This window comes from Muntiacus reevesi, chromosome 11 (genome assembly GCF_963930625.1).
Source record: "Muntiacus reevesi chromosome 11, mMunRee1.1, whole genome shotgun sequence".
Lineage (NCBI taxonomy): Eukaryota > Metazoa > Chordata > Mammalia > Artiodactyla > Cervidae > Muntiacus > Muntiacus reevesi.
In genome coordinates, this window is record NC_089259.1 from 10,148,497 (window position 1) to 10,175,197 (window position 26,701).

Sequence of the window (26,701 nt, forward strand, 5' to 3'; positions counted from 1 at the left end):
GAGACCATCAAAGTTTATCTACCTAGTTTTACCATATCATTTCAACCAGACTCCTTCCTAAGATTTATTTAAAACAAGAATTTCAGGAAGGTCAGAGCTAGTCATAAAATGGCCACATTTCTAATAGTTAGCAATAAGATGCAAACTTCCTTTAAGAAATAAGGGAGTCAACACTTCACTAATGATCAAACAAAAATACTACATTTCATTTGGCTGGCTACTTAAAAAATCTTTTTCTCCAAATCCCCTAAATCAATTCTAAAACCTCTCCTCTTTTAAATAATTATGTTTAAATAAACATCTCCTCTTTGGTACCTTTCACTTGAAGCAGGGAATCTCAGTAAACTCTATCTGTGGTTATCAACCCTGACTATACACTGAGAAACATCTAAAAATATCAGTTCAGTTCAGTTCAGTTCAGTCCAATCCCTTAGTCGTGTCCGACTCTTTGAGACCCCATGAACCGCAGCACGCTAGGCCTCCCTGTCCATCACCAACTCCCGGAGTTTACTCAAACTCATGTCCATCGAGTCGGTGATGCCATCCAGCCATCTCATCCTCTGTCGTCCCCTTCTCCTCCTGCCCCCAATCCCTCCCAGCATCAGGGTCTTTACCAATGAGTCAGCTCTTCGCATCAGGTGGCCAAAGTATTGCAGTTTCAGCTTCAGCATCAGTCCTTCCAGTGAACACCCAGGACTGATCTCCTTTAGGATGGACTGGTTGGATCTCCTTGCAGTCCAAGGGACTCTTAAGAGTCTTCTCCAAAACCACAGTTCAAAAGCATCAGTTCTTCAGCACTCAGCTTTCTGCACAGTCCAACTCTCACATTCATACATGACCACTGGAAAAACTATAGCCTTGCCCTATATGGGAACAAATAAATCAGAATATCTAAGCATATGACCAGCGTATGTTATCAAAGCTTCTCAAATGATTCCAGTGAGAATGCAGAGGTCAGAACCACTGCTCCAGAGAATTAAAAGATTCTAAACTGCATTCCTGGGACTTCCCCTGGTGGTTAAGACGGCCTTGCAATGCAGCAGACAGGGGTTCGATCCCTGGTCGGGGAACTAGGATTCCACGTGTCACAGGGCAGCTGGGCCCAAGCTCAAGTGCAACAACTGAAGGGTCCACGTGCAGCAACTAAGACCCAATGCGGTCAAATAAATTGCTCAAAAGTTTAAAAATAAAATGGACTCCCTAAATTGAGTCAACTCGTTATTTATGCCAATGCCTAAGATCCTAGCAATCCAAAGAGACAAACAGTTATACTATTATGTTATGAGATCTTTTGCTATTGGCACTTGCAGGTTACTTTCCCATTTGCTTTTGAAAGAGAATCAAAATAAATCACAAATGATGGGTGGGAAGAGAGAGGGAAGGCTTCTTCGAGTTCGTAAAGAATGTGCTTGTAATGTGGGAGACCCAGGTTCAATCCCTGGGTTGGGAAGATCCCCTGGAGAAGGGAGAGGTTACCCACTCCAGTATTCTGGCCTGGAGAAATCCATGGACTGTATAATCCATGGTGTCGTAAAGAGTTGGACATGACTAAGCGACTTCAACTATTTCCATAAACACATTAAACTACAATAATAAACTGTAGTAGAAATAAAATGACTAATACAACAACAATAGCCTAACTTTTGACTGTTGTGCAACTTTAGAGAAAGTGTTAACAGCTCCAGACAGAAAAATACAAATACCAGTTTCCCTTTCTATTAATTTCAGGTAAATTTATGACATGTGATGAAAGCAAAATAATTTTTTAGTAGCAATAATAAAAATCAAACCAAGTGTTAGCAGAGAGACAATTCCCCAAATTTCAACAGTGTCCACTATACAGTGACTATTTGTTGTGGGTGATGATATATATGTGGCAATACCATCAAGTTAAAAAAGAGAAGACACCCATCTCTAAGCAGTATGACCCTACTCTGAGAGAGCTTGCTTGTTTTTTCAGTATACCACAATCCAAGCCCTAGGCGGACATTTAAATAACTATGGATCACTATTCCAACTCAATTATTACGTTTATTCAACAAATTTTTGGATATAAAAAGGCAAAAGAATTTTCAAAGAACTTGTTTGCCAAGCTTCTCCAACAGCAGAGCTCAATCTTGTCAGAGGCTATTGTGAAACACCCTGCCAAGATCCCTTATGAAAAGGCTTGAAATGAAGTATCCATCAAACGCTTTCCTAAATGAAAAGCTGATTAAAAACAGTCTTTAAAAATCTCCCCAATGCAGGGACTTCCCTGGCAGTCCAGAGGTTTAGACTCTGCATTTCCATGGCAAGGGCCACAGGCTCCATCCTGTGTGCTGTGCGGAGGCAAAAGAAAGAAGAAACTCCCCCATGAAGACAATCCTTCTCAAAGGTAAGATGCAAAACGAGCGCACTTCCAAGTTGCTTACACCATTTCTGGGCCCCCAGGCGAGGCAATACCGGGAATAGGGTGGGGGCCCGCTGCTCCCACAACCTTCAGTGTCCCCCTGCACTCCGAGGCCACTTCAAAGAACACGCAAACTAAGTACACAGCACTTGCTCCAGAAACCTCTCTTTAAGAGAGATTCCTGCGCCCTCTTTTCCAATCAGAATGCTGTCGAAGCCTCATCCTATGAAGACACCACTTTGAAATGACTTCCTTCACCTATGATTTAAAAAATAACCTAGATGCCCATCAGCAGATTAATGGATAAGAAAGCTGGGGTACATATACACAATGGAATATTACTCAGCCATTAAAAAGAATTCATTTGAATCAGTTCTAATGAGATGGATGAAACTGGAACCCATTATACAGAGTGAAGCAAGCCAGAAAGATAAACACCAATACAGTATACTAACGCATATATATGGAATTTTAAAAGATGGTAATGATAACCCTATATGCAGGACAGAAAAAGAGACACAGATGTATAGAACAGACTTTTGGACTCTGTGGGAGAAGGTGAGGGTGGGATGAGCTGAGAGAACAGCATCGAAACATGTATATTATCAAGTGCGAAATCAGGATGGGAACACATGTAAATCCATGGCTGAGTCATGTCAGTGTATGGCAAAAACCACTACAGTAATGTAAAGTAATTAGTTTCCAACTAATAAAAATAAATGAAAAAATTAAAAATTAATTAAAAAAATAAAAATTAAAAAAATAAACAAAAAAAACCCCGAGCCCTTACTCTATCAGAACAGGATTTGACAATATTTACCATGCAGCAAACGCACCAGAAATACAGAGAGTGAAAACAGGATGTAACTTTAGGTGCTCAGGCTCTGGAGTCAGAACGACCCTATTTAAGGCCAGACTGCACAGCATGGCCTGGGTGCTTGAACTCAGGCAAATAATTCAGTCTCTCTAGGGTTTACTTTTTGTGTCCCACTAAAATAAGAATAAGAATATCTTCAAGCTGTAAAAATTCAATAACATGTGAATATATCACTTATACTGCATGGAATATATTAAGCATTCAATGTATCTTTTTGATGATAAAAATCCTTCAATATTTGATTTAGATAAAAATAAGCACTCTTAAAACTTGACTTACTACACACATATATATGCACACACAAATAAATATATATACACATATACAAATCAAATCACACTGTACACACTTTAACACTGTTATACGTAAATTATATCTCAATATAGCTACGTTTTGGGGGGGGTTGGGGGAGCTTGACTTACTGAAATCTTACACTGACAGGCATGGTTTTGGTTTTGTTTTGTTTTTCAAAGTGGCCATGCCACTCTACATGTGGGATCTTATTTCCCTGACCAGGGATCAAACCCAAGCCCTCTGCATTGGAAGTGTGGAATCTTAACCACTGGATAGCCAGGGCAGACCTTTTTGTTTTGCTTGTAGTAAGAATAAGCCCTCTCAGAAAACTAGTGCATGAAATACTATCATCTAATGTGGCTATCATTACCAGCAGACAACATTTAGCTTCAACTGAAAGCAAAAGCTGGATACATATGTGTATTCGTGTTATGAAAATTTATCAAACTGTACACTTATGGTCTGTGTGTCCTTGTGTTTATGCTATAGTCCAATAAAAAGTTTAAAAAGCAGAGGTTCATATGATAGGAGAAACAAAACTTGACAACGTCTTCAACTCAGTACTCTCTAGTTCCCTCAGCTCCAAGCACTGCTCACCAGAGAGGTGAAAGGAGTACAGCTAGGGGGAGGAGGCTGAGGCCAGACCAAACACCAGAATAACCTTCCTTCATCCCCTCCTACGAAACGCAACAAAATCAAAGACAGTCTTTAGCCACAGCACATCTTGGTGAATACACATGCACAAAATTAGGGTGACTGGGGAACAAAGTGAGTCAAAAACATAATCCTTTATACAAGCTCCCATGGTATATTTTTAAAATTATTCTGGAGGACTTCCCTGGTGACCCAGTGGATAAGAATTATCCTGCCAATACAGGTGACATGGGTTTGATCCCTGGTCCGGGAAGATCCCACGTACCATGGAGCAACTAAGCCCATGCACCAAAACTAGGGAGCCTGTGCTCTGGAGCCCACGAAAGCAACTACGCCAGCCCGCGTGCCTTAGAGTCCGTGCTCGGTAACAAGAGAAGCCGCTGCAATGAGAAGCCCTCACACTGCAACTAGAGAAAGCCTGCATGCAGCCCAGCACAGCCAAAAACAAAAGAAAAATTATTATTTTTAGGGGATAGATTAATATATGAACATATCTGTATTCCAAGAGTATAAAACATCACCATCCCCCTTTCTATATAGTTCCCCATCCCCAATAACTCCCACTGTTACCAATTTCCAAAGTGCATTTTAAATGTTTTCAGGAACTGATGAACATAAAACAAGCCAGGATTGTGCAATTGGTCTCTGGGACTCAACAGTAAGTCCTTGGAAAGGATTCTTCACAGTCAGATCTCAGCATACTTTCAAAATCTGTCATTAAAACAGCTTCATTATCTGCAAATGAAACACTTCTGTCGACTGACTCAGCGTTCTTTATAGGAACTTAACCCCTCTAGTCTTATTTTAAAAGAAAATCAACAGCTGTTTTAGCAACCAACAGCAGGTCTTAGGGAGTTGCAGTGCACCACACACTGGTCTAATTTATAAAGTTTTCCTGACTGAAAGTGTAGTGCATAAATCTAGCTTTTAAATTTTTTAACACTTAAATGTACTGGGGGAAAAGCAAAAATCCTACTTATCACAACTGTAATCCTATAAAAGGCTATCTACTTAATATTCTTCCAGCTTCCTTTTTCCCTTCAAGGTTCCTTTTTCTCTCTTATATAGGTTAAGACTCTGGACTTTCTAGAGTCAAAGATTCAACTCCAGTGCAGGTGCTGTCACTTCACAGCTGTGTTTCTGGGCAAATATGGCCCTTCATTCCTCTAGAGATTCCTCTCTACAAAGACACTCTTTACTCACAACAGGAAAAAACCAGTTGCCATACTGTACACAGTGTGTTGTGAGGATCAGAAGAGAAAATGCACACTGCTACAGGACTGGTAAAGCTAAGAGACAATAAACAGTACTTCATATAGTTAGATGGGCTTCCCTGGTGGCTCAGTGCAGAATCTGCCTGCAATGTGGGAGACCCGGGTTTGATCCCTGAGTCGGGAAGATCCCCTGGAGGAGGAAATGGCTTACCACTTCAGTATTCTTGCCTGGAGAATCCCATGGGCAGAGGAGGCTGGCAGGCTACAGTCCATGGGGTTGCAAAGAGTCGGACATGACTGAGCGACTAACACTTATCCATCTTGAAATTAGCCTACTGGTCATGTGTGTATGCATGTATTTTGCCAGGTTTTGGCATACTGTGTTATACTGGCTCTGTAAAAATGAATTAGGGAACTTCACTCTCTGACTTGAAACCGTTTAAATGATTCACTAAAGTTTAAGACAACTCACCCACCAAAAACTCTTTGGGGCTACCAGTTTACGCATATGGAGATTGTTCCCTGGCAATTTCCTCAAGTTGTTGTTGTTACTAGTACAGCTTCATTTTAAACAAATTACCAAATATTGATTACTATTGCACATTGTAAAAAGTTAAAAATATTTCAGAGCACTAGCTCAAGCTGTGTATAAAATTCCTACACAGTTCTGTATCATCTCTTAATAGAAATATAAACAAACCAATCAAGTTCTGTCAAAAAATTAATAACGAAGTAAATAAGTGGATAATAAGGCAAACTATCCACGTTCTAAAAGAATGTTATTAAATCAGAATAGGAATCCAGATAACCTTAGTAAATAAGCCAGGTTATTTTGAACAACCCTGGGTACCTCTGTAACCCTGCCCTAGGAATTTATTATAGGATTCTAACATAGTTCTTCTGGTTATCCAACAATAAATTCAAGATGATAGTCTACTACAGAAAATGCAAAAAGCACTGTATCACAGGGTGATTTGTGACTATCAAAGTGTATGTAGAGAACACTTTGTAAGCTATATAGACCCCTACCAAAAGTTAGGCAGTGTCATTTCTACACTTTACAGTACGGCAGGTAATGCTTTCCTGGCACAGAGATTATTGTACAAAGCAACATCAGGGCCCCAAATTTTAATACATGCTTCTTTTTAAGATTTTTTTTTTATGTGGGCCATTTTTAAAGTCTTTTACTGAACCCGTTACAATATTGCTTCTGTTTTATGTTTTGGTGTTTTGGCCACAAGGTATGTGGATCTAATGCTTCCCAGGTGGCACGAGTGGTAAGGAACTCACCTGCCAATGCAGGAAATGCAAGAGACATGGGTGCGATTCCAGCATTGGCAAGATCCTCTGGAGGAGGGCAGGGCAACCCACTCCAGTATTCTTGCCTGGAGAATCCCATGGACAGAGGAGCCTGGCAGGCTACAGTCCCTAGAGTGAGACCCGACTGAAGCAACTTAGCACGCACACAACTCCCCAACCAGGGATCGAACCTGTACCCCCTGCACTGGAAGATCGAGTCTGAACTGCTAGACTACCAGGGAAGTCCCAATACACACTGCAATCAGTCGCCTCACTTCTCCAATATCCTGGGTTTTTTATAATTATGTACCTTCTATATCATGATGTAGATAAATGCTACATTATAGCCAGTGGCTTTGTATAAGGGAAAAATGATTCAAATTCTTGGTAACAATTACCATAGTCAAAGTCCTTCCTTAATCTGATTAAAAAGAAATTCATTACAAGGCTGTGTAAAAAGTATCCTCCAGTTTCTATCTTTGAGAGCTCGTCACTAAACAATAAACTAGAATAAAATAAAGCTAAAATGATATTCTTAATACAGAGGGGGTAAGGGTGGTGATGATGATGATGAAAACAGTTACTCTGTCAAGGACTTCAGGTGGCTCCTGCCAGTTACCCCCACACACTCTGCCGCTGCTTTGCTGACACTTGTCAGCCAGAGGCAGAGCTGGAACCTGGACCCAGGCAATCTGACTCCAGAGTCCACAAGCTTAATCACTGATAGACTACAAGCACTGGATCTTACGGATAAATTACAGTCGTAATGAAAGTTTCATCACAGCTAAAGTATGGGTTTTAAATACACACACACACACACACACACACATTTCCTATTTCCTAATGTAAACTGCGTTGGAGCTACAGCTGAAAAAATTAGTTATCTCTGTTGGCTTCAGTAGAGATGAGTGTTTCTAAAGAAGCCTTTTCTCTTGTACAGCACCATGAAAAATAGAAAGGTCTAAGCAAAATGTTTTTTTCTCCAGACTTCCCCAAGATAATGTTTGAAATTCCACTGTAAACCCCTGTGAAGTTGACTTAGCTAAGTCTAATCTCATTTTTTAGGTTTTTCATGATAATTGGCCTTATTTAGTCTTTGCCCAGAGTTTTCCCTTTTCAGCCAAGATAAATTACAACTTGGCCACACATCTAGAAGAAAGTAAAATAATCATTGAAAACAACCTGAGGGTTTTGTTTTGCGTTTTTAACTAGAGTGCCCTCTTAAAAAGTTTAATGCACTGGCAGTGGGTGTGTATATGTGTATGCGTGTGTATCTGTGTGTGTGTAGCTAACTGAGTACGAACAGAGTCAATTATAGGTTTTAAAAAAAAAAAAGGTAAATTTTGGGAGGTGTAGTAAGTTTTAACCAGGTTTAAATATTTACTTGCAAACTAACTAGGCAACATCACAACAGTCACTACTGGACTGATAAATGTTCTAAATGCGCAGATTCTATAGAACTCAAAGAATTTAAATATAATCACATTTAAAGAGGTAATTCCTACTTCTAAAAGTTTGACAAGACACTTACATATGCATAATTCATAAAATAAAATGAAGCACAGTATTTGTGAATATAGTAGTTTGGCTACAACAAAACTAAGAATGAAATGTCACACTAGCTGATCACAGACAATGACAGAAATCAGTCACTCTGAACAATTCCAGTTCAAACTATGTCAAAAGAAACGTAACACGTTACAATGTCAAAGGGGAGTGCTCCCCTACAGAATGAATCTCCCAGATTTTTAAAATCCTGAATGACAAATTTATTGGCTTATCCTAGAAACATGTCAGTAATATTCAAGTATCAAAGAAAAAATAAGAAAATATTTTTGCTAAAAAGAGGGTGAATAAATTTGTCTGGTATCCAAGTCATAAAAACTGCCTTCGTTACCTCCCTTATCCAGGACAACTGAGTGATAGAGAGTTCAGAGGGCAACATGACAAACTTTAACGCTTTTTGTTATTTACCTCAGGTCATTAATACAGCAACTACCACCTTTATTGACTGCTTCCTTTGTGCCAGGCTCTTACTAAATGTTTTACGTAAACATTTAAAGCTCATAACCTTGGGGCACAGCTTTCACTTTCGGTAGAGGAAATCAGAGTTCAGTGCAATTTAAAACCTTGTCTCAAGTCACATAGCTAGTAAGTGGTAGAGCCCCCCTTTCCAAGTTGATACTTTTGATGTATCACATCACAAAGACTCTTCATTGACGAGAGGTGGGAACAGATTAAAGAGATAAGCTCACAGACAGATCTCTGGTTATTAAAATTCTTCTTTCCAAGAAAATAATTGCATAATATTAAGAATTCTGTGTTAAAAAAAATTCTGCCTGTATTCTACTTATTTAATATCAGGCATATTAGATTTATGAACATTATTAGGGGCATCGCTTTTTTAAATTCACATTTTAACAAACTTTTAACAATCAGTTTTCTTTTTACTTCACTAACTCAAGGACATTATCTTCATCAATAATCTCCAAATAGTATTGAAGATGACAATGGCTTTAAAAAAGGGAAAGGCCAGTAACACAGTAATACCATCTGCTTATGTAATGTCTTATTCTATATGCGTTATGTGTTAAGTGAAATAGAAAGGGGGCAAAACATTTCAAGATTATATAGCTAAACTGAGTTACATCAAAGAGGTACTATTTACTCAGCAAGGCTGCGCTGGGTAACAGAGTACTTACTTTCTGGGAGATCAGAGATTGCTAATTCTATTCTTTCTCTCTCTCTCTCTGTCACACACACACACACAAATCTGATCAACACAAACCTCACTGAAAACAGCATTCTTTTGAAAGGTATATAAAGAGTATAACTACAAAGTAGTATTAACAATACAATGGAACATTATTCAGTAACAAAAAGAAGGCAGTACTGCTTGATGCTACAACAGGAATGAACTCCACAAACACTCTACTAAGTGAAAGAAGTCAGTCATAGGAGACCACATACTGCATGCCACTTATAGAAATATGCAGAAGAGTCAAATCCACAGAGACAAAAATTAGGTTAGTGGTTGCCAATGGCGGGGGGGACGTGGAGGGAAGAATACCGCATGAATGAGTACAGGCTTCTTTTGGAGGTAATAAAAATGTTCCAAAGTTGGTTATGGTGATGGATGCACAACTCTGTTTAAATACTAAAAGCCACTGAATTACACATTTTAAATAGGTAAATTATATGGCATATAAGTTATATCTGTACTAAACTGTTACTTAGGAAATTTCCTGGTGGTCTAGTAGTGAGGACTCTGTGCTTTCACTGCTTGGGGCCTGGGTTCAATCCCTGGTCAGGAAACTAAGATCCCTCAAGGCAGGTGGTGTGGCCAAAAAAAAGAGGCAAAACTGAAGAAATCCTTGTTATCAAATAGAATGAATAACATTTTCCTTTTGCTAATATAAAAAATGCAAAGTATAATGATTCTTCCACATTTAAAACTACTTTTTTTTTTTTTTTTTTTTTACCATTTACATGTATCAGGGGCTAGCATTATCCAAATACAGTTGTGTAAGGCACAAGCTGCCTTGCAACTCCCAGCTATAGCATTTGTAGTCAAGTTGCTCTCCTTCTCTGAACGTCACTTACCCTTCTGTAAAGTAAGAATTAGAATACTTCAATTCAATTCATTTTCAAAGATTGCTGTAAGGATTAAATAGGATAATCTCTGCAAAGCACACAGCAGAGTATGCAGAGCAAAATGCTAAGTCAACACGAGTTACTAAAATTCAAACTGAATTGTTTCTGGAGCCAAACTGGAGCATGTCCTACCCTATACAATGATCTCATCCATATTCATTTTAAGACGTTGTCACAGGGCCTCAGTGTGATGGTTGGAGGATATTTAGAGGAAACCTCTGCAAAAGAGAGTAGTAAGTTCTTACTCCCCTCACTAACTCTTCTTTCTTACCAACTATCAGCTTCCTTGCTGCCAATAGTTGGTAGGGAGACAAGACAGGCCAAACTCCAGGCCATGGGTAGGGTTGGCCCTTCACATAATCTGCCTTATTCAAAGTTAGACTTTTCCCAAAGATAATAAGGCTTGTCACTGGGGGCTCTATCGCATAACCCCTTTGATAAAGGCTTTGCAAAATGTACAGAAAAGAACAAGCAATCAACATCCCTGGTGGCACAGTGGATGAGGGTCCGCCTGCCAGTACAGGCGGGTTCAATCCCTGGTCAGGAAGACTCCAAATGCCGTGGAGCAACTAAGTCCATGTGCCTCAACTACTGAGCCTGTGGCCAGAGCCCAGGACTGCAACTCTGGAAGCCCATGCATCCAGTCTGTGCTCTGCAACAAGAGAAATGACCATAATGAGAAGCCCACACTGCCACAAAGAGGAACCCCACTCGCCGCAACTTGAGAAAGCTCATGCAAAGCAACGAAGACCAGTGCAGCCAAAAATGAAAAACCTTTTAAAAAGAAAAAGAAACAAGCAATTTCTGCATGCTAGTTTTACAGATGGTCAAACTTTTAATATATCTGATAAATGTGAACTGCCAAGATTAAGAATGGGGGTGAAAGGAACAGATAGAGCAGTCGGTATACCTGGAACTCTAAGTAAATAACAGAGGATCTAGCCTATCCATGTACAGGTTAGTAACATCATTTCAACTTCCTGTCTCCACAACACTGGTGCTGAACAAGTTACACACAGAACACTGTCAACACATTCCTCCTACTCTAAGGTAAACTAACTTCCTGGCTTAACAAAATTTTACCATTTCAACTAAAAAATGGCAGGTTGATGTGATCTACACTTTTCTCAGTCAACAAAATATGACCTTATTCTCAAGATACAATCATGTCAAAAACTCCCTCTCTACAACTTGAATGAGTATCTCAAGAAATGTGAAAACTTTCAATGGATATTTACTTATTGATAATTTCAATAACAAAAGTTATATGAGGTGGCTTTCACTAAACACACTTAACAGAATAGTTCCAAATACATTTTCAGAAAACAAAACAAAACAAAACTCCATGAATATTTGTTTCTGGTCTCGGAATTGTGCTGACATGCCACACTGCCCATGCACTAGGTGAGAATGTGGACAAACAGGTCCCAGGGGGAAAAAAAAATTGTAGTCAAGAGAGAGTAGGGCAAGATATCATCCTTCATTCAGAGGCCTTCTGATGCAACAAGGGCCAGAATAGAAACAAACATATATATCCCACATCATCTTGCCAATAGGATTAAGAAAAGAAAAATCTTTAAGACGACTCAGCCAATCAATGTATTATTGGTTCAGTCACTCAGACGTGTCCAACTCTTTGCAACTCCATGGATTGCAGCACGCCAGGCTTCCCTGTCCATCACCAACTCCCTCATGTGCATCAAGTCGGTGAAGCTGTCCAACCATCTCATCCTCTGTTGTCCCCTTCTTCTTTTGCCTTCAATCTTTCCCAGCATCAGGGTCTTTTCCAATGAGTCAACTCTTCATATCAGGTGGCCATAGTATTGGAGTTTCAGCTTCAGCATCAGTCCTTTCAACGAATATTCAGGACTGATCTCCTTTAGGATTGACTAGTTGATCTCCTTGCAGTCCAAGGGACTCAAGAGTCTTCTCCAGCACCACAGCTCAAAAGCATCAATTCTTCAGTGCTCAGCTTTCTTTATAGTCCAACTCTCACATCCATATATATGACTACTGGAAAAATCACAGCTTGGACTAAATGGGTCTTTGTCAGCAAAGGAATGTTTCTGCTCTTTAATATGCTGTCTAGTTTGGCCATAACTTTCCTTTCGAGGAGCAAGCATCCTTTGATTTCATGCCTGCGGTCACCATCTGCAGTGATTTTGGAGCCCCCAAAATAAAGTCTGTCACTGTTTCCATTGTTTCTCCATCTGTTTGCCATGGAGTGATGGGACTGGATGCCATGATCTTAGTTTTTTGAATGTTGAGTTTTAAGCCAGCTTTTTCACTCTCCTCTTTCACTTTCACCAAGAGGCTCCTTAATTCCTCTTCACTTTGTGCCATAAGGGTGGTGTCATCTGAGTATCTGAGCTTATTGATAATTCTCCTGGCTGAAATCAAATCAACCTTGATTTCAGCTTGTGCTTCATATAAATTATTTTAAAGGCATGGAGACTACTAAGAGGGGAAGGCAACCCTTTCTTCAAGTAGCACTTATCTGGGAAGTTAATGTATATATAAAAAATTTAACATGGCAAATGTATGACAGTGACAATAAGTCATGTAGGAATACCAGAATAAAGTTGCTAATTACTTAAGAGATGATTTTAGGTTAAGCTCCCAGAATAAGTAGGTTTTGTCCCAAGATTCTGAAAGGTGGTTAGAACTTAGGAGAGGTAACAGGTATGGATGTGGAAGGTCGAACAGCGGGGAAGCAGGAAAGCATCTGGGAAAATCATACAGCAGGCTGGCAAGACTAACATAGTACTAGAAAGCAAAGAGCCTGAAACAGCCGCACTGTGAACGGCTTCTAACCCAAAGTTACGGTGTTTAGACTGATTATACGGTCAAGAGAAATCGATCAAAAGTTCTGGTACATTCTACTCTTTTCAAACATGTCCTCTTCCTCATCGGTCAAATAAACGAGATCTTCCTTCAAGACCCAGCTCTCCAAATGTAATTTCCACAGGGAAGCTTTCCCAAAGTTGCAGTGCAGTCCAAGGCTCCCTCCTCTGTGTCCACAGCACTGTGGGCTAACCTCTGCTACACTGTGTATGAAAGTGCTAGTCACTCCGTCGTGTCCAACTCTGCGCAACCCCATGGACTGCAGCCCACCAGGGTCCTCTGTCTGTGGAATTTTCCAGGCAAGAATTGACTGGAGTGGGTTGCATTTCCTCTTCCAGGGGCTCTTCCTGACCCAGGGATCGAACACATGTCTCTTGTATCTCCTGCACTGCAGGCAGATTCTTTACCGTCTGAGCCACCAGGGAAGTTACACTGAATAGTGATTCCAAAACACTGCGTGAGAATTAATGGGCAGCTTGGTGAAAAGACAGCAAGCACTGTTTATCCTTTAGCCTCTGAGAATCAGCACTCAGACCACACTAGTTTATACCCTAAGAACAAAAGCCATAAGGCCATGTTCTTACACAGATGGGATTTTATAAAAATATTTGTTTCACTTTCCCTATCATGTCATCAACCTTCTCCCTGGTGGAGCTAAGTCTATTAAGCACAAATAACTATGATATGCTAAATTCTACTTTTAGAACCAACAACTAAAAAACAGAAGTATAATTAATGTACCAAAATTATAAAAAGCATTAAACTACCAGCTGTTTTTCACACAATTAACTTCTAGAATATCTGAGCATATAGTCAATTTTCCTTCTCTTTAGAAACTTATATCCACAACCTTCAGCTTTCTTTTTATTCTTATACATTCACCAGGCAAACATACCTGTTCAATAAGGTCAAACAAGGCACCTTCAAATAAAAGTATACTATAATTCAGTACTGATGGTGTGGCTCTCCCACAGAAGTATCTTATCTCACCTAACAAACAGGCAAAGCTTGGAACAGACATCAAGAATACACTTCTAAATGGCTTGTCAGAAATACTGTATATTAATGCATATATATGGAACTTAGAAATACAGTAACAACGATCCTATACGTAGGGTAGCAAAGGAGACACAGACATAAAGAATAGACTTTTGGACTCAGTGGGAGAAGGTGAGGGTGGGATGATTTGAGAGGACAGCACTGAAACATATATATTACCATATGTAAAACAGATGGCCGCTGCCAAGTTCAATGCATGAAGCAGGGCACCCAAAGCCAGCGCTCTAGGACAACCCAGAGGAATAGGGTGGGGAAGGGAAGGGGGAGGTGGGTTCAAGAAGGGCAGGAGGAGGAGGGGAACACATGTATACCTGTGGCTGATTCATGCTGATGCATACATGAAAAAAAAACCATCACAATATTGCAATTATTCTCCAATTAAATAAATTAATTAAAAAATAAATAAACGGCTTGTCAGCATCAACAATATTGATATTTCCTTTCCAATACCCCCTTCTTCATCCCTGCCCAAAGGAATTCTTCCATGCAATTCTGAAAAGAGTAGGAATTAATATAAGGGGAAATGATCAAGGTGGTGGCAACCACACGTTAATGGTGTAAGTTTCTTTAGACAAATACACTAATAACCACAAACCATAACTAAAAGCAGGAAATACATTCTAATCTGGTGCCTTCAAAACAGTGATTTTATAAAGACCAACTAATTAAGCCAATATAGGATCAAAAAACAGAGTAAATTATTCTAAAGACACAAATATTTTTTAACTTTGAAAAGTCAAAATCCCAATAGAGTTATATAACTTAACAGGTCAGTCCTAAAATTCATTCAAAACTCTACCCCAATTTTTGGAAGGGGAGGAAGAATATCTGAAAAGATATCAAACCTATGAAGTGATACTAATAAAAAGCAATGTGATATTGGCACAATACAAAACAGGTAAATGTAATAAAATACACTAGACAAGTTCAAAACTAGTCTATACATATGGTAACTTAGTATATAACAAGAGGAGCAGTCTTAGTGTAGAAATCATAAAACTCAATAAATGGTGAAGAGCCAACATCCCCATTTATAGGCATGGAGAGTTGTCCCATTCCTATATCTTGCATCCTATAAAAGCAGTATTCATATGGACTAAGGCATTAAACCTATAAAATATAAAAAGAATAGTCAATAGTGTTAGGGGTAAGAAAAGCTTTCCTAAAGAAAAATTGCCCCCCAAATTGGTAAATTTTATGATATAAATAGGCATCTTTGGTGGCTCAGACTGTAAAGAAGAATCTGCCTGCAGTGTGGGAGACCTAGGTTTGATCCCTGGGTTGGGAAGATCCCCTGGAGAAGGAAATAGCTAGCCACTCCAGTATTCTTGCCTGGAGAATTCCACAGACAGAGGAGCCTGGTGGGCTACAGTCCACGGGATTGCAAAAAGTCTGACATGACTGAGCAACTAACACATGATGTAAATATTTTAAATTTCCACAGGGCACAAGACACCATGCTGCTAAAAGACAGCACCAGATCAGGATGATATATGCACACTGTGTGTCACAAAGAGACAGTTAACCATTAGCTGTGTAATGAATCGGAAGACAATGACAATGATGTAAATTCAGAACACATAAAGAACTCCAACCAGGCAAAAGGAATTAGCAATTCAAAAGAAATTCACATTACCAATCAATAAAGTTAATGGAACATCCCATAACCTCACTACTAGTAGTCAATGCAAATTAAATGCAAAAATGTAATTTTCACCCAAAAGACTGACCAAAAAGAAGAAAGGATTTGTTAGTGATATACTGTTATGGTATTCTTAGAGAGATGGGAGTAACAGACCACCTGACCTGCCTCTTGAGAAACCTGTATGCAGGTCAGGAAGCAACAGTTAGAACTGGACATGGAACAACAGACTGGTTCCAAATAGGAAAAGGAGTACGTCAAGGCTGTATATTGTCACCCTGCTTATTTAACTTACATGCAGAGTACATCATGAGAAACGCTGGGCTTGATGAAGCACAAGCTGGAATCAAGACTGCCGGGAGAAATATCAATAACCTCAGACATGCAGATGACGCCACCCTTATGGCAGAAAGTGAAGAACTAAAGAGCCTCTTGATGAAAGAAAGTGAAAGAGGAGAGTGAAAAAGTTGGCTTAAAGCTCAACATTCATGGCATCTGGTCCCATCACTCCATGGCAAATAGATGGGGAAACAGTGACAGACTTTATTTTGGGGGGCTCCAAAATCAGTGCAGATGGTGACTGCAGCCATTAAATTAAAAGACACGTGCTCCTTGGAAAGAAAGTTATGACCAACCTAGACAGCATATTAAAAAGCAGAGACATTACTTTGCCAACAATGGTCTGTCTATTCAAAGCTGTTTTTCCAGTAGTCATGCATGGATGTGAGAGTTGGACCATAAAGAAAGCTGAGCGCTGAAGAATTGATGCTTTTGAACTGTGGTGTTGGAGAAGACTCTTGAGAGTCCCTTGAACTGCAAGGAGATCCAACCAGTCCATCCTAAAGGAAATCAATCCTGAATGTTCATTGGAAGGACTGATGCTGAAGCTGAAACTCCAATACTTAGGCCACCTGATGCAAAAAGCTGACTCATTGGAAAAGACCCTGATGCTGGGAAAGATTGAAGGCAGGAGGAGAAGGGGACGACAGAGGATGAGATGGTTGGATGGCATCACCGACTTGATGGACATGAGTTTGAGCAAGCTCCGGGAGTTGGTGATGGACAGGGAGGCCTGGAGTGCTGCAGTCCATGGGGTTGCAAAGTGTCGGACACGACTGAGCAACTGAACCCAACTGTTATGGTAGCAGAAACTGATACAGCTTTCTCAAGAATGATTTGGTAGTACGTTTAACTTATACTTTTAGTAAACTCAGTAATTCTACTTTTTAAAATCAACTACAGAAATAGTCATACAAGTGTACAAAGATATACTATACATACACGTGAACACACGTGTGTAATAATGAAATGATATGGTTCAGTAAATATTATTATATGCTAGGCATGGTTCTAAGAACTTTATGTGTATAGACTCATTCAATTTTCACAATAAGTCTACCTATAGAATCAAGTCTGTTATTATCATCTCCCTCTTGCAGATAAGGAAACTAAGACACAGAGAAGTTAAGTAACTTGCCCAAAGTCACAAAGGTAATAAGCAGCGAAGCAAGAATTCAAATCCAGGTGCTCTGACTTCAGCATCTGAGCTCTTAACCATTGTAAGCTTACTGCCTCCCAAACCAGGATATTCATTTATAATATAATAGCAAAATATTGGGACTAGCCAATTGTCCGTGATCAAATACTGGTAAAATAAATTATGATCCATCCACTATGTGGAAAAAGAGATGATGCAGTGCTGGGGTAGGTACATGCAAGTATTTGTAATACATTAAGTGAAAATAAGTCACAAAAAAGATACTGCATTCTTTCATTTGTATCTTAAAAATAACTTCTGTATATAGGTTGGTATGTATATATATTGTTCTTTCCTTTAGACCTTTGTTCAAAAAGTTACATATCAAATAGTTAATAATGGTATCTTCTGAGAACAGGATTAGGGGAAGTAAGTGTAAAGGGATTTTCATGATTCACTTTGTATCTTTGTATTGGGCTACTTATTTTATAGTTGGCATGTTCTTACTTTTAAACCAAAAACAACTTGAAGCAAATGAAAAGCAATGAAGTAGAGTAGTATCTACCTAATAGCTAAGAAAAGATGATAATAAGCCTGATACTACTTGATCTGCATGAGTCAAGTTAAGTTTCCTATACTCCTGGCCACAGATGGAAAAACCCTAAACCTGGCCAGTTCATTATAATACCATATGATCAGCATTCATCATGGTAACAGTATTCAGCATCATTAATGAAAGTCAAACTACCTAGGTTCAAGCTGCAGCTCCACTGTTTACTAACTGTATGACTTCAAGTAAGTCAACCTATTTTCTCAATTTCCTCATTGTAAAATAGGGATGAGAGTGTCTGCCCACGTTTCACATTTGTAAAGTCCTTAGAGTAACTTCTGCAAAAACTAATAAATACTCATTTTGTTAGATGAAAAATAAATGATGTTGTCCTTCAGTCACTAAGACATGTCCAACCCTTGGCGACCCCATGGATTGCAGCACACCAGGCTTCCCTGTCCTTCACTATCTCCCAGAGTTTGCTCAAATTCATGTCCACTGAGTTGGTGATGCTATCTAACCAACTCATCCTCTGCCGCCCTCTTCTCCTTTTGCCTTCAATTTTTCCCAGCATCAGGGTCTTTCCAATGACTTTTAAACAAATAAACAACTTAAGAAAAATCATATATGTTTGAAGGTATGTGTACATCTCCCTACCCAAAGACATTAATAGCCTCTCCAAGTTAAACTAAGAACATCATCTCGTATACAGTAAAGGGTGGGTACTATCTTGTTTCCTAAGGCTATATAGACACATGTATGAATACCTCACTGTAACATAAAACTTGTGCTTCTCATGGTCAAAGAGCATGAAAGCCAGTGCAGTGGAAGTATGCGAGCGAGCGGCTCAGAGCTCTGTCCCGTGGCCACACCCCAAGAGCAAACCTCACCACATCAAGCCTCAGATCTTTCATCTTCCAGGCCTGCACAGTAAACACACTGTTTTCAAACCTTAACAGAAACATTCTATTTTAAGACAAATTCAAAACACTTTCTCCTCCTGTCTTTTCTATTGTTCCTAGATTAAACTGTTTTTCACTGGGATGCAATCCCTTCCCTCACACTCGTTCCTTCCTTAGCAAAAGTTCATCTTGATTTTCAGGCACCTTAATCCAAATTCTCACCCTTTGTAGGTTTACTTATAAATTTTTCTTCTGTCTCTGCATTCGACAGTACAATAGCAAGAACTGAGAAATTACAATGCCCTGCCAAAAGTCAGAATCACCTAGAATAAAAGCATGGTATGTTACTATTGGCCTATTAAAGTCAGGTATTTAGAATTAGGCTTATTTCAGTATTTATATCAACTTTATAGACATATTTTAAACCTACCAGCTCTCAAAATATTTCTCCCAGTATACTGAACCTCTCTTACACACGATTTCTCTCACATCACATCTTAACATTTCCAAATAACCTGTTCAAAATGAAGTAGATTATAAAGTCCTAAGAACCCCTGGGAGCGGAGGGAGCAGAATTAACTCACTCCTTTTCTGATTATCTCTTGAATCTTTTTCATTCTAGAAATATTAACTCACACATCTTGTATAAATTCAACAAAAGAAAGCCAATTAAGAAATCTCCCCTTCAATGCCCTCATTCAGCTGGTGATGAAATCAGGATCTAGAGAAGTTAAGTAACTTCCTCAGAGTCACATGCTTTGGACTGAAATGATGTCTGATGGTGAGACTGCTAACATCTTTCCATCCAAGGAACAGTCCAGTATTAGAAATCGTAACTAACCACGTACATTAAAACTATTTAAGCGCAAGCAAGTATTACAATCACCAGCCCTAAGAAAAACTTACATGTCTTGTCAGTATGTCATCTAGAACTTTTCAAAGTATTTTGAAATAATTACTTAAGATATTTACTGCTAAGTTCTCATTTTACAAAAAAACGAGCTAACCCCCAAAGTACTATATCCTTGTTACCACATCAAAGCTAAGGATAAAAATCTTTCTTAGTTAATTAACTAGGACTTAACACATAAAATCACATTACCTTCACATTTTAGATATCTAAGTGCTTCTATTAATAGTTTCTCCTGCTATCTTTTAAAGGAAGTAATTTTGAGACAAACAGAAAAAACATAACAATACTTTTATTAAAATCCAATTTTCTCTTAAGTATCATTCATACCTGTTGTTCATCCTCCATGACGTTACTAGCAAATTCAAATACTAGGTCGTTCTGTTGGACAACAGCAGCCATAATAAAGCATTCCCCTTAGATCCACATGAGAAAAATTCCAAACAGGTTCAAGTACCAGGCAGCAGAAACCAGTGAACAATTTGCGTAAATAAGCCAAGCTAGACCTGTGAAGTTACTGTATACCCAGGTTTTCTTTAAGGAAGGTACTTCAAATTTCTTGCTTCACTGAGATTTTACTTAAACTGAGGCAATTTTTCTGAAATTTTTCTTCTCTGGAACTTCTTGACCTGTAAAACATAAAGCTTAAGTTAGTTATGAGAAAGCAATCATATTATTTAGAATATAACAGTCAACACAGATGACAATGTCTCCAAAGTAATTTTTAATGTTTTTAAACAAAAGTAACATGACTAGTGAATTTTTTTAAACTAAATATGTATTTTCTTTTAAGATGTCATTCCTGCTAATAAAACGTCACCTCTCATTACTGAAAATGAAGCCATCCTTCCTCCAACTCCCTATTAAACTACAAAGTACCATTAATTAAAAAAAAAAAAAATTCCACCCAGCCATAACTAGGTTCTTGTAATTGCAATAAAGGACATATAAACAACTTCTTTCTGCTAACTTTTAGCAAACCACACACATAGGAATTGGTACTCCATGAGTAATTTCATAATATATATTTTTTTGCCTAAATAGAAACAGTCAGACAATATCCTCATTTGGTCTGATATAAACATTCAGACAACATCCCTGTTAGGCTTTAAATTCGATCTAATACATTTAAAGTTTAACAAGTACTGTTTTAAGAGCTTTTAAAAATAAGCAGAAATTAAAGCCCACTCTTTCTATTCTTTAGAAAGTTTTCTGGTAAGTAGAAAGCTTTACCATGCTGAAGTCTGTCTTCAGTGGCTTCTTTTTTAATGCACTGAAATGTACCCTTATCTCTAGCACAGGCTTGCAAGCAACAGGAAGGAAACAGCACTTGACCACGTCATGGCAAATTAGAACATGCAAAGAACTGCACTTTACAATAGAAAAACAGAAGCGCAACTTAAGAGTGAAAACAATTTCAGAGTGGAGGGAGAAAAGCTTTACAAAGTGCCTGCAAAGACTTCTGTCTATTTAATTCTTTTTTTTTTTTAAGTTACTACTACTAACAAAAGTCAAAGGAAATTTTAATTTAAATGTTGATCACAATTTTGTTACGCACTGCATCATATGGTTATAGCCACATATATGACATAAGAGACAAAGAAATACAAATAATCACATTAGATAACATCCAGTTCTTTGAAACAGCATCTACAATTTTAATTTTAAAGAGACAAGTTCAGGAATGAAGTTGATCTTATGAATCACTTTCCTGAAAAGGTAAATCCAGCCAGTGTGTGCTAGCTAAATCACACACCCATTTTCCTAATTTTGTAGTCAGTTTCCTATATATTCCAGATTCTAGGGGTTATCATGGATGACTATGATTTCCCTAACAGGAAATTAAAAATTAAAAAAAAAAAAACATTTAATGATTAAGAATTCAATTCAATTCAGGTGATATTTCTACTCATTAACTTCTTACCCAGCGGTTTCCCATACTCATCTGGTACACTTCTTTTAATAATGAGTTCAACTCTAACATGGGGAAAGTAGTTTCAGCACTACTATTCAGGTAGTTTGAATTTTTAACTGGACGATAATCACTTTACAATGCTGTGTAAACATGAATCAGACCTGCGTACACATGTACCCGCCCCCCCCCACCTTGAGTCAGGTAGTTTTTGACCAATGCACCAAGTCTAGAGGCGGGAAAAGTACTTTGACAGACAGATATACAGAACATACATACAATATTTTCCTTTAAGGTCTCATCCAGTTCTTCTGTACTAGGCTTGTCTTCCCAGGCTGTTCACACAAACCACATTCATTCTTGCCTCCCTTCTCAACTTTTAGTATCCTCTACACCTAGAATTCCTCTCCCATGTCTCAGCAGCCATTTCTATGTTCTCCATCCTTCAAAATGCTCAACTCAAGGCCCATTTCTTTCACAGCCTCCCAACCTCTGTGACTTGACCTACACGGGCCTTCAAAAATACAACATTTATTTATTGCCCCTACCACAAAATTAGCACTAACTGTATACTGTCTCACACTTGAAAATTATGTCCCCCTAATTCAACTGAATACATGTTTCAGTGTCTATTATTTGCAAAGCAATGTGCCAGGCACCATAATAATTAGAGCAAAACTTGTCTGGGTAAGTAACCACTGTCTTTAACATTTCTTCTGTAATTACCAAATCTATGTGCTCATAATAAAAGACAGATATTGATGACAGATAATTGTTTTCTGTCATCAATCTATCATATTTTTACAATCTATCATAGATGTTTAAACTCTATGTATATTCTTTATAAACATGACTATAATAATTTTGATAATGAGGAAGCCAATATTCTAAATTTGATGAACCATAGTAAGAATAACCAGATAACCAGAATCAAGGGATGTTTCCTGATTAAAAAAAAAAAAAAAGTTGTGTTTTTTTTTTCTGTAAAAGGTTGGATTACAAAAGACTAGTCCAAAATCCATTTTTTCTTAAATACAAAAGTAACACTGATTCAATGACCAACGTGAACACATCTAAGTGAAGTTTCACTTTCTTTTCCACTGCAGTCACAAACTTTTTCTTACCAGCTCTTCCACAGTGCTATTATTCTTAAAAAAAATTTTTTTTAATTTCAAAAATAGGGACAAGCAATCAACATATTTACAGATTATAGTACATACTAGCAACCAACAGTAATCAACCAAAACTGAAATGATTGCCCATGATCACTAAGACTTTGATAGGGTAGAAAGAGACACCATTATTCTGGTGAGTAACTTTTGTTCATTTCAACACTTTCGTTCACATACTGAGAATGTGTAAGTAAAGGAAAGCTCCTGCATTCTTTTGTTGGCTTTGTTAGGCCTCTGACCCTCCGTCCTCTTTCACTCTATCCCACTGCTCCTTCTTTTCTCTGAGTATGCTTACAGCCCACGGCACCAAGGTTGTTCTTGGGGAGAGTTTTTCTAGTTCCTGATCCAGAGGCACTACCCATACACACTGCTGTGCTGTGCGAAGTCACATCCAACTCTCTGCGACCCCATAGAGTGTAGACCACCAGGCTCCTCTGTCCATGGGATTCTTCAGGCAAGTACCCTGGGGTGGGGTGCCATTTCCTCCCACAGGGGATCTTCCCAACCCAGGGATTGAATCCGCACCTCTTGTGTCTTCTGCACTGGCAGGCAGATTCTTTACTACTAGCGCCACCTTGTAAGTCTACCCACCCATATTAGACGTACTTAAACAACAGCCTCAGTGTGTTAACATTTTTTCAGCAAGAGATGAGACAAGACACCTAGATCGATGATTCAATTTTTCATGAGTGAACTGAGTCTCTGTGCCCAAGGTGTCACAATCTGAAAGCATGACAGAATTACAGCTAGAACCTTCATCTCCTAAATCAGGACTCTACCCATGACTAAAGCGCACAGTGTCTAAATCTACTCAAGTCCTTCATGCTGTAATAGCTTAGAACACAGTTTCTTTCTTTTTTAACGCTTTTTTCTTCTTAGTCATTTACTGAGGCTGTGCTGTGCAGCTTGTGGGATCTTAGCTTCCCGGTCAGGGATGGAACCCACGTCCTGTGCAGTGGAAACTCTCAGTCCTAACCACTGAACCACCAGGGAATTCCCTAGGACACAGGTTTCTAAGTAAACACATGCATCAAATTAGAAAAAACAGATCTCCATCTCTTGTTTAACTCTTGATGTCTAAATCTACCCATGTCAGAGTCAAAATATCTAAAACATTCAAAACTAAGCTTATCATTTTTATTCCTCAAATTTGCTCTAGTATGGAAAAAACATGGGTTCTTAGGATAAAGTAGGGGCCTTCTATTTACTTCAACAAAATTATAAGGTCTTCAGTAACTTTTAAACATGGTTGAATTTACTAACCATTAGTTATATGTATTACATTCAGGAACACTCTGCAGTATTAATAGTTACAAAGCATATTCAATAACTTTCAAAGCGTCAGTTAGTCTTTATAAAATAATAAGTAAAAAGTGAAAACAATTCATTCAACACAAAGACATAAAGAGTTAACTTATCTGCACAGTTCTGAGAGGTCATCTAGTTAGGAATCCACCAAATAATGAAAATTCCCCGAGCTGGCTCTCATCTCTTTCAAGCTGGGAAGGACCTACTCTTCAAGGAGTCACGCCAGAGAAATACCTCATCAGTGAGGTTCCTCAGCTCTTATCGTCAAACTAAGCTTCATATTTAAGGTGAAGCAGTAGCTCAAGCGGAACAGAAGAACACAGGCTCTGGCACCAGACCACCTGGGTTTGAATCTCCTGCACTGTGACTATGGACAAGCTACTTGGTGTCAGTCCCTTCTTCCTGCAAAACCGCTATAAGCCACAATTTCTTCCTTCTGTAAAATGATCATAACACCAGCAAAATCTAGATATTCTATGAAGATGAGAAGTACATGTATGTGCAGAAATGCCTGGCATATAAACTCTACTCAATAAAGATTAGCTTCATTATAATCTAAATATGGTGCAAGAGATAATGTAACAGGTGCTTAAGTCTCATATCGACACTCCCTGGGAGTCTCCATGAACACAGTTATTTGCGAGACTGCAAAACAACACTGTAGCCCCATATCAACAAAAGTATACTTCTATTCCAGTGCCTAAAAATTTGGCACCTATTTGATAAATCCAGTTGCTTCAAGGTTGGGACCACACCCTGTCTGGCAAGATTCCCTTAAGACAGAGTTCCATTATGCTCTTAATCCAAACAAAACAAATTTACTGATTGTAAACACAAAACCCACAGCCACATTACTGGCCACTATAACTAACTCAAGTGGTTAATTTTCATATAACTTATTATAAAAGATTTCAGGTATAATAAACATGATAGTCAAAATCAGTTTTCAATACTTTTCCACATTTGCTTTCTTAATCCCTAATTGAATGCAAATTTAAGCTTCCTTCAAAAGAGCTTTAAACACAAGAGTCTATAAACCCATCAATTCATCAATAAAAAAATAAAATCACTACTACTCTTTGGAAGTTACTAGGGCCACCAACTCACTACGCTTAACATGAAAACTGATAAAGGGAACTAATTAAACAAAAAAGCAAAAAGTTTTTCGATTAGACAGCTCTGACCCAAAGAAGGTAAAATACACCAGCTTAGAGCAATGGGGGGTTGAATGACTACTTTTAATTTGAATGACTATCTCTAATAAAGCATTCAGACTGTGTGTGTGTGTGTTCATAAGGTTGGGAATATTTAAGGAAGTGGAATTATGTAGTACTTCCAGATGCCAAGCACTTGAATGGAAAGTATTTTTACATGATGTGGTAACCCAGTAAACTGCCCCTTTCAATATATAGACATAGTCATCATAATACTTTGGAAAAACCATGAATCTAGAAGAAATACAATGAAAATTTTAAAAAAGAGTGAGAAAAGTGAGAGACAAGAAGCTATGTAAGTTAGAAATGAGAAGCAAGCAATAAGTCCATAAACTGTAGTGAATGGAATGATTCTATGTAACAGATCATAGTTAGGCCTTTTCAATTTTTTCTAGTATGGTAGAATGCTTTCTGTCAGCTCTCAGCAGAAATGAAAATAAGAAATCAGTGGTATCAAGATAAATTCTATACAATCTTCCACAGACCTGTCCATTCGCAATCTAAAAAATATAGAATCACACACTTTGAGGTGAAAAGAATGTATGGATTACCTAGGAAAATGTATTCACTGAACACTCAAGAGAATTTGGGCCCAGAGCAGTCTGACTTGTCCAAGGTCACACACAGTTGATGGCAAAGAAAGCAACAATTCTCTGCTTTTCTCCAATTCCCAGCCCAATTCTCTACTCAGGGCCCTCTATCTGCATTAATAGAACTTCATTAGTATTTTTCATTAGCAAAGTATCTGGACAAGTAAGAAATCTATTACACAAATATCTGTATAGTTCAGTTCAGTTGCTCAGTCGTGTCCGACTCTTTGTGACCCCATGAACTGCAGCATGGCAGGACTCCCTGTCCAACGCCAACTCCTGGAGTTCACCCAAAGTCAAGTCCATTGAGTCGGTGATGCCATCCAACCATCTCATCTTTTGTCACCCCCTTCTCCTCCTGCCTTCAATCTTTCCCAGCATCAGGGTCTTTTCAAATAAGTCAGCTCTTTGCATCAGGTAGCCAAAGTACTGGAGTTTCAGCTTCAGCATCAGTCCTTCCAGTGAACACCCAGAACTGATCTCCTTTAGGATGGACTGGTTGAATCTCCTTGCAGTCCAAGGGACTCTCAGCAAGAGTCATCTCCAACACTACAGTTCAAAATCATCAATTCTTCGGTGCTCAGCTTTCTTTATAGTCCAACTCTCACATCCATACATGATCACAGGAAAAACCATAGCCTTGACTAGACCGACCTTTGTTGACAAAGTAGTGTCTCTGCTTTTCAATATGCTGTCTAGGTTGGTCATAATTTTTCCTCCCAAGGAGTAAGTGTCTTTTA

General features: G+C 38.6%; 1 protein-coding gene across 4 annotated transcripts in view; it reads right to left on the reverse strand.

The window, feature by feature from the left end:
• The window catches only part of ELF1 (E74 like ETS transcription factor 1), a 117,027-nt gene that overhangs the window by 37,415 nt on the left and 52,911 nt on the right, over positions 1–26,701 (reverse strand). For 3 of the 4 annotated variants that reach the window (XM_065902361.1, XM_065902363.1, XM_065902362.1), the window contains one exon: positions 20,096–20,394. In XM_065902361.1, the coding sequence (XP_065758433.1) occupies positions 20,096–20,167 (72 nt within the window). In that variant the 5' untranslated portion in view covers positions 20,168–20,394. Of the gene's footprint in view, positions 1–20,095; positions 20,395–20,998; positions 21,024–26,701 lie in introns of those variants that run through there. The other variant, XM_065902364.1, reaches the window with a different exon arrangement.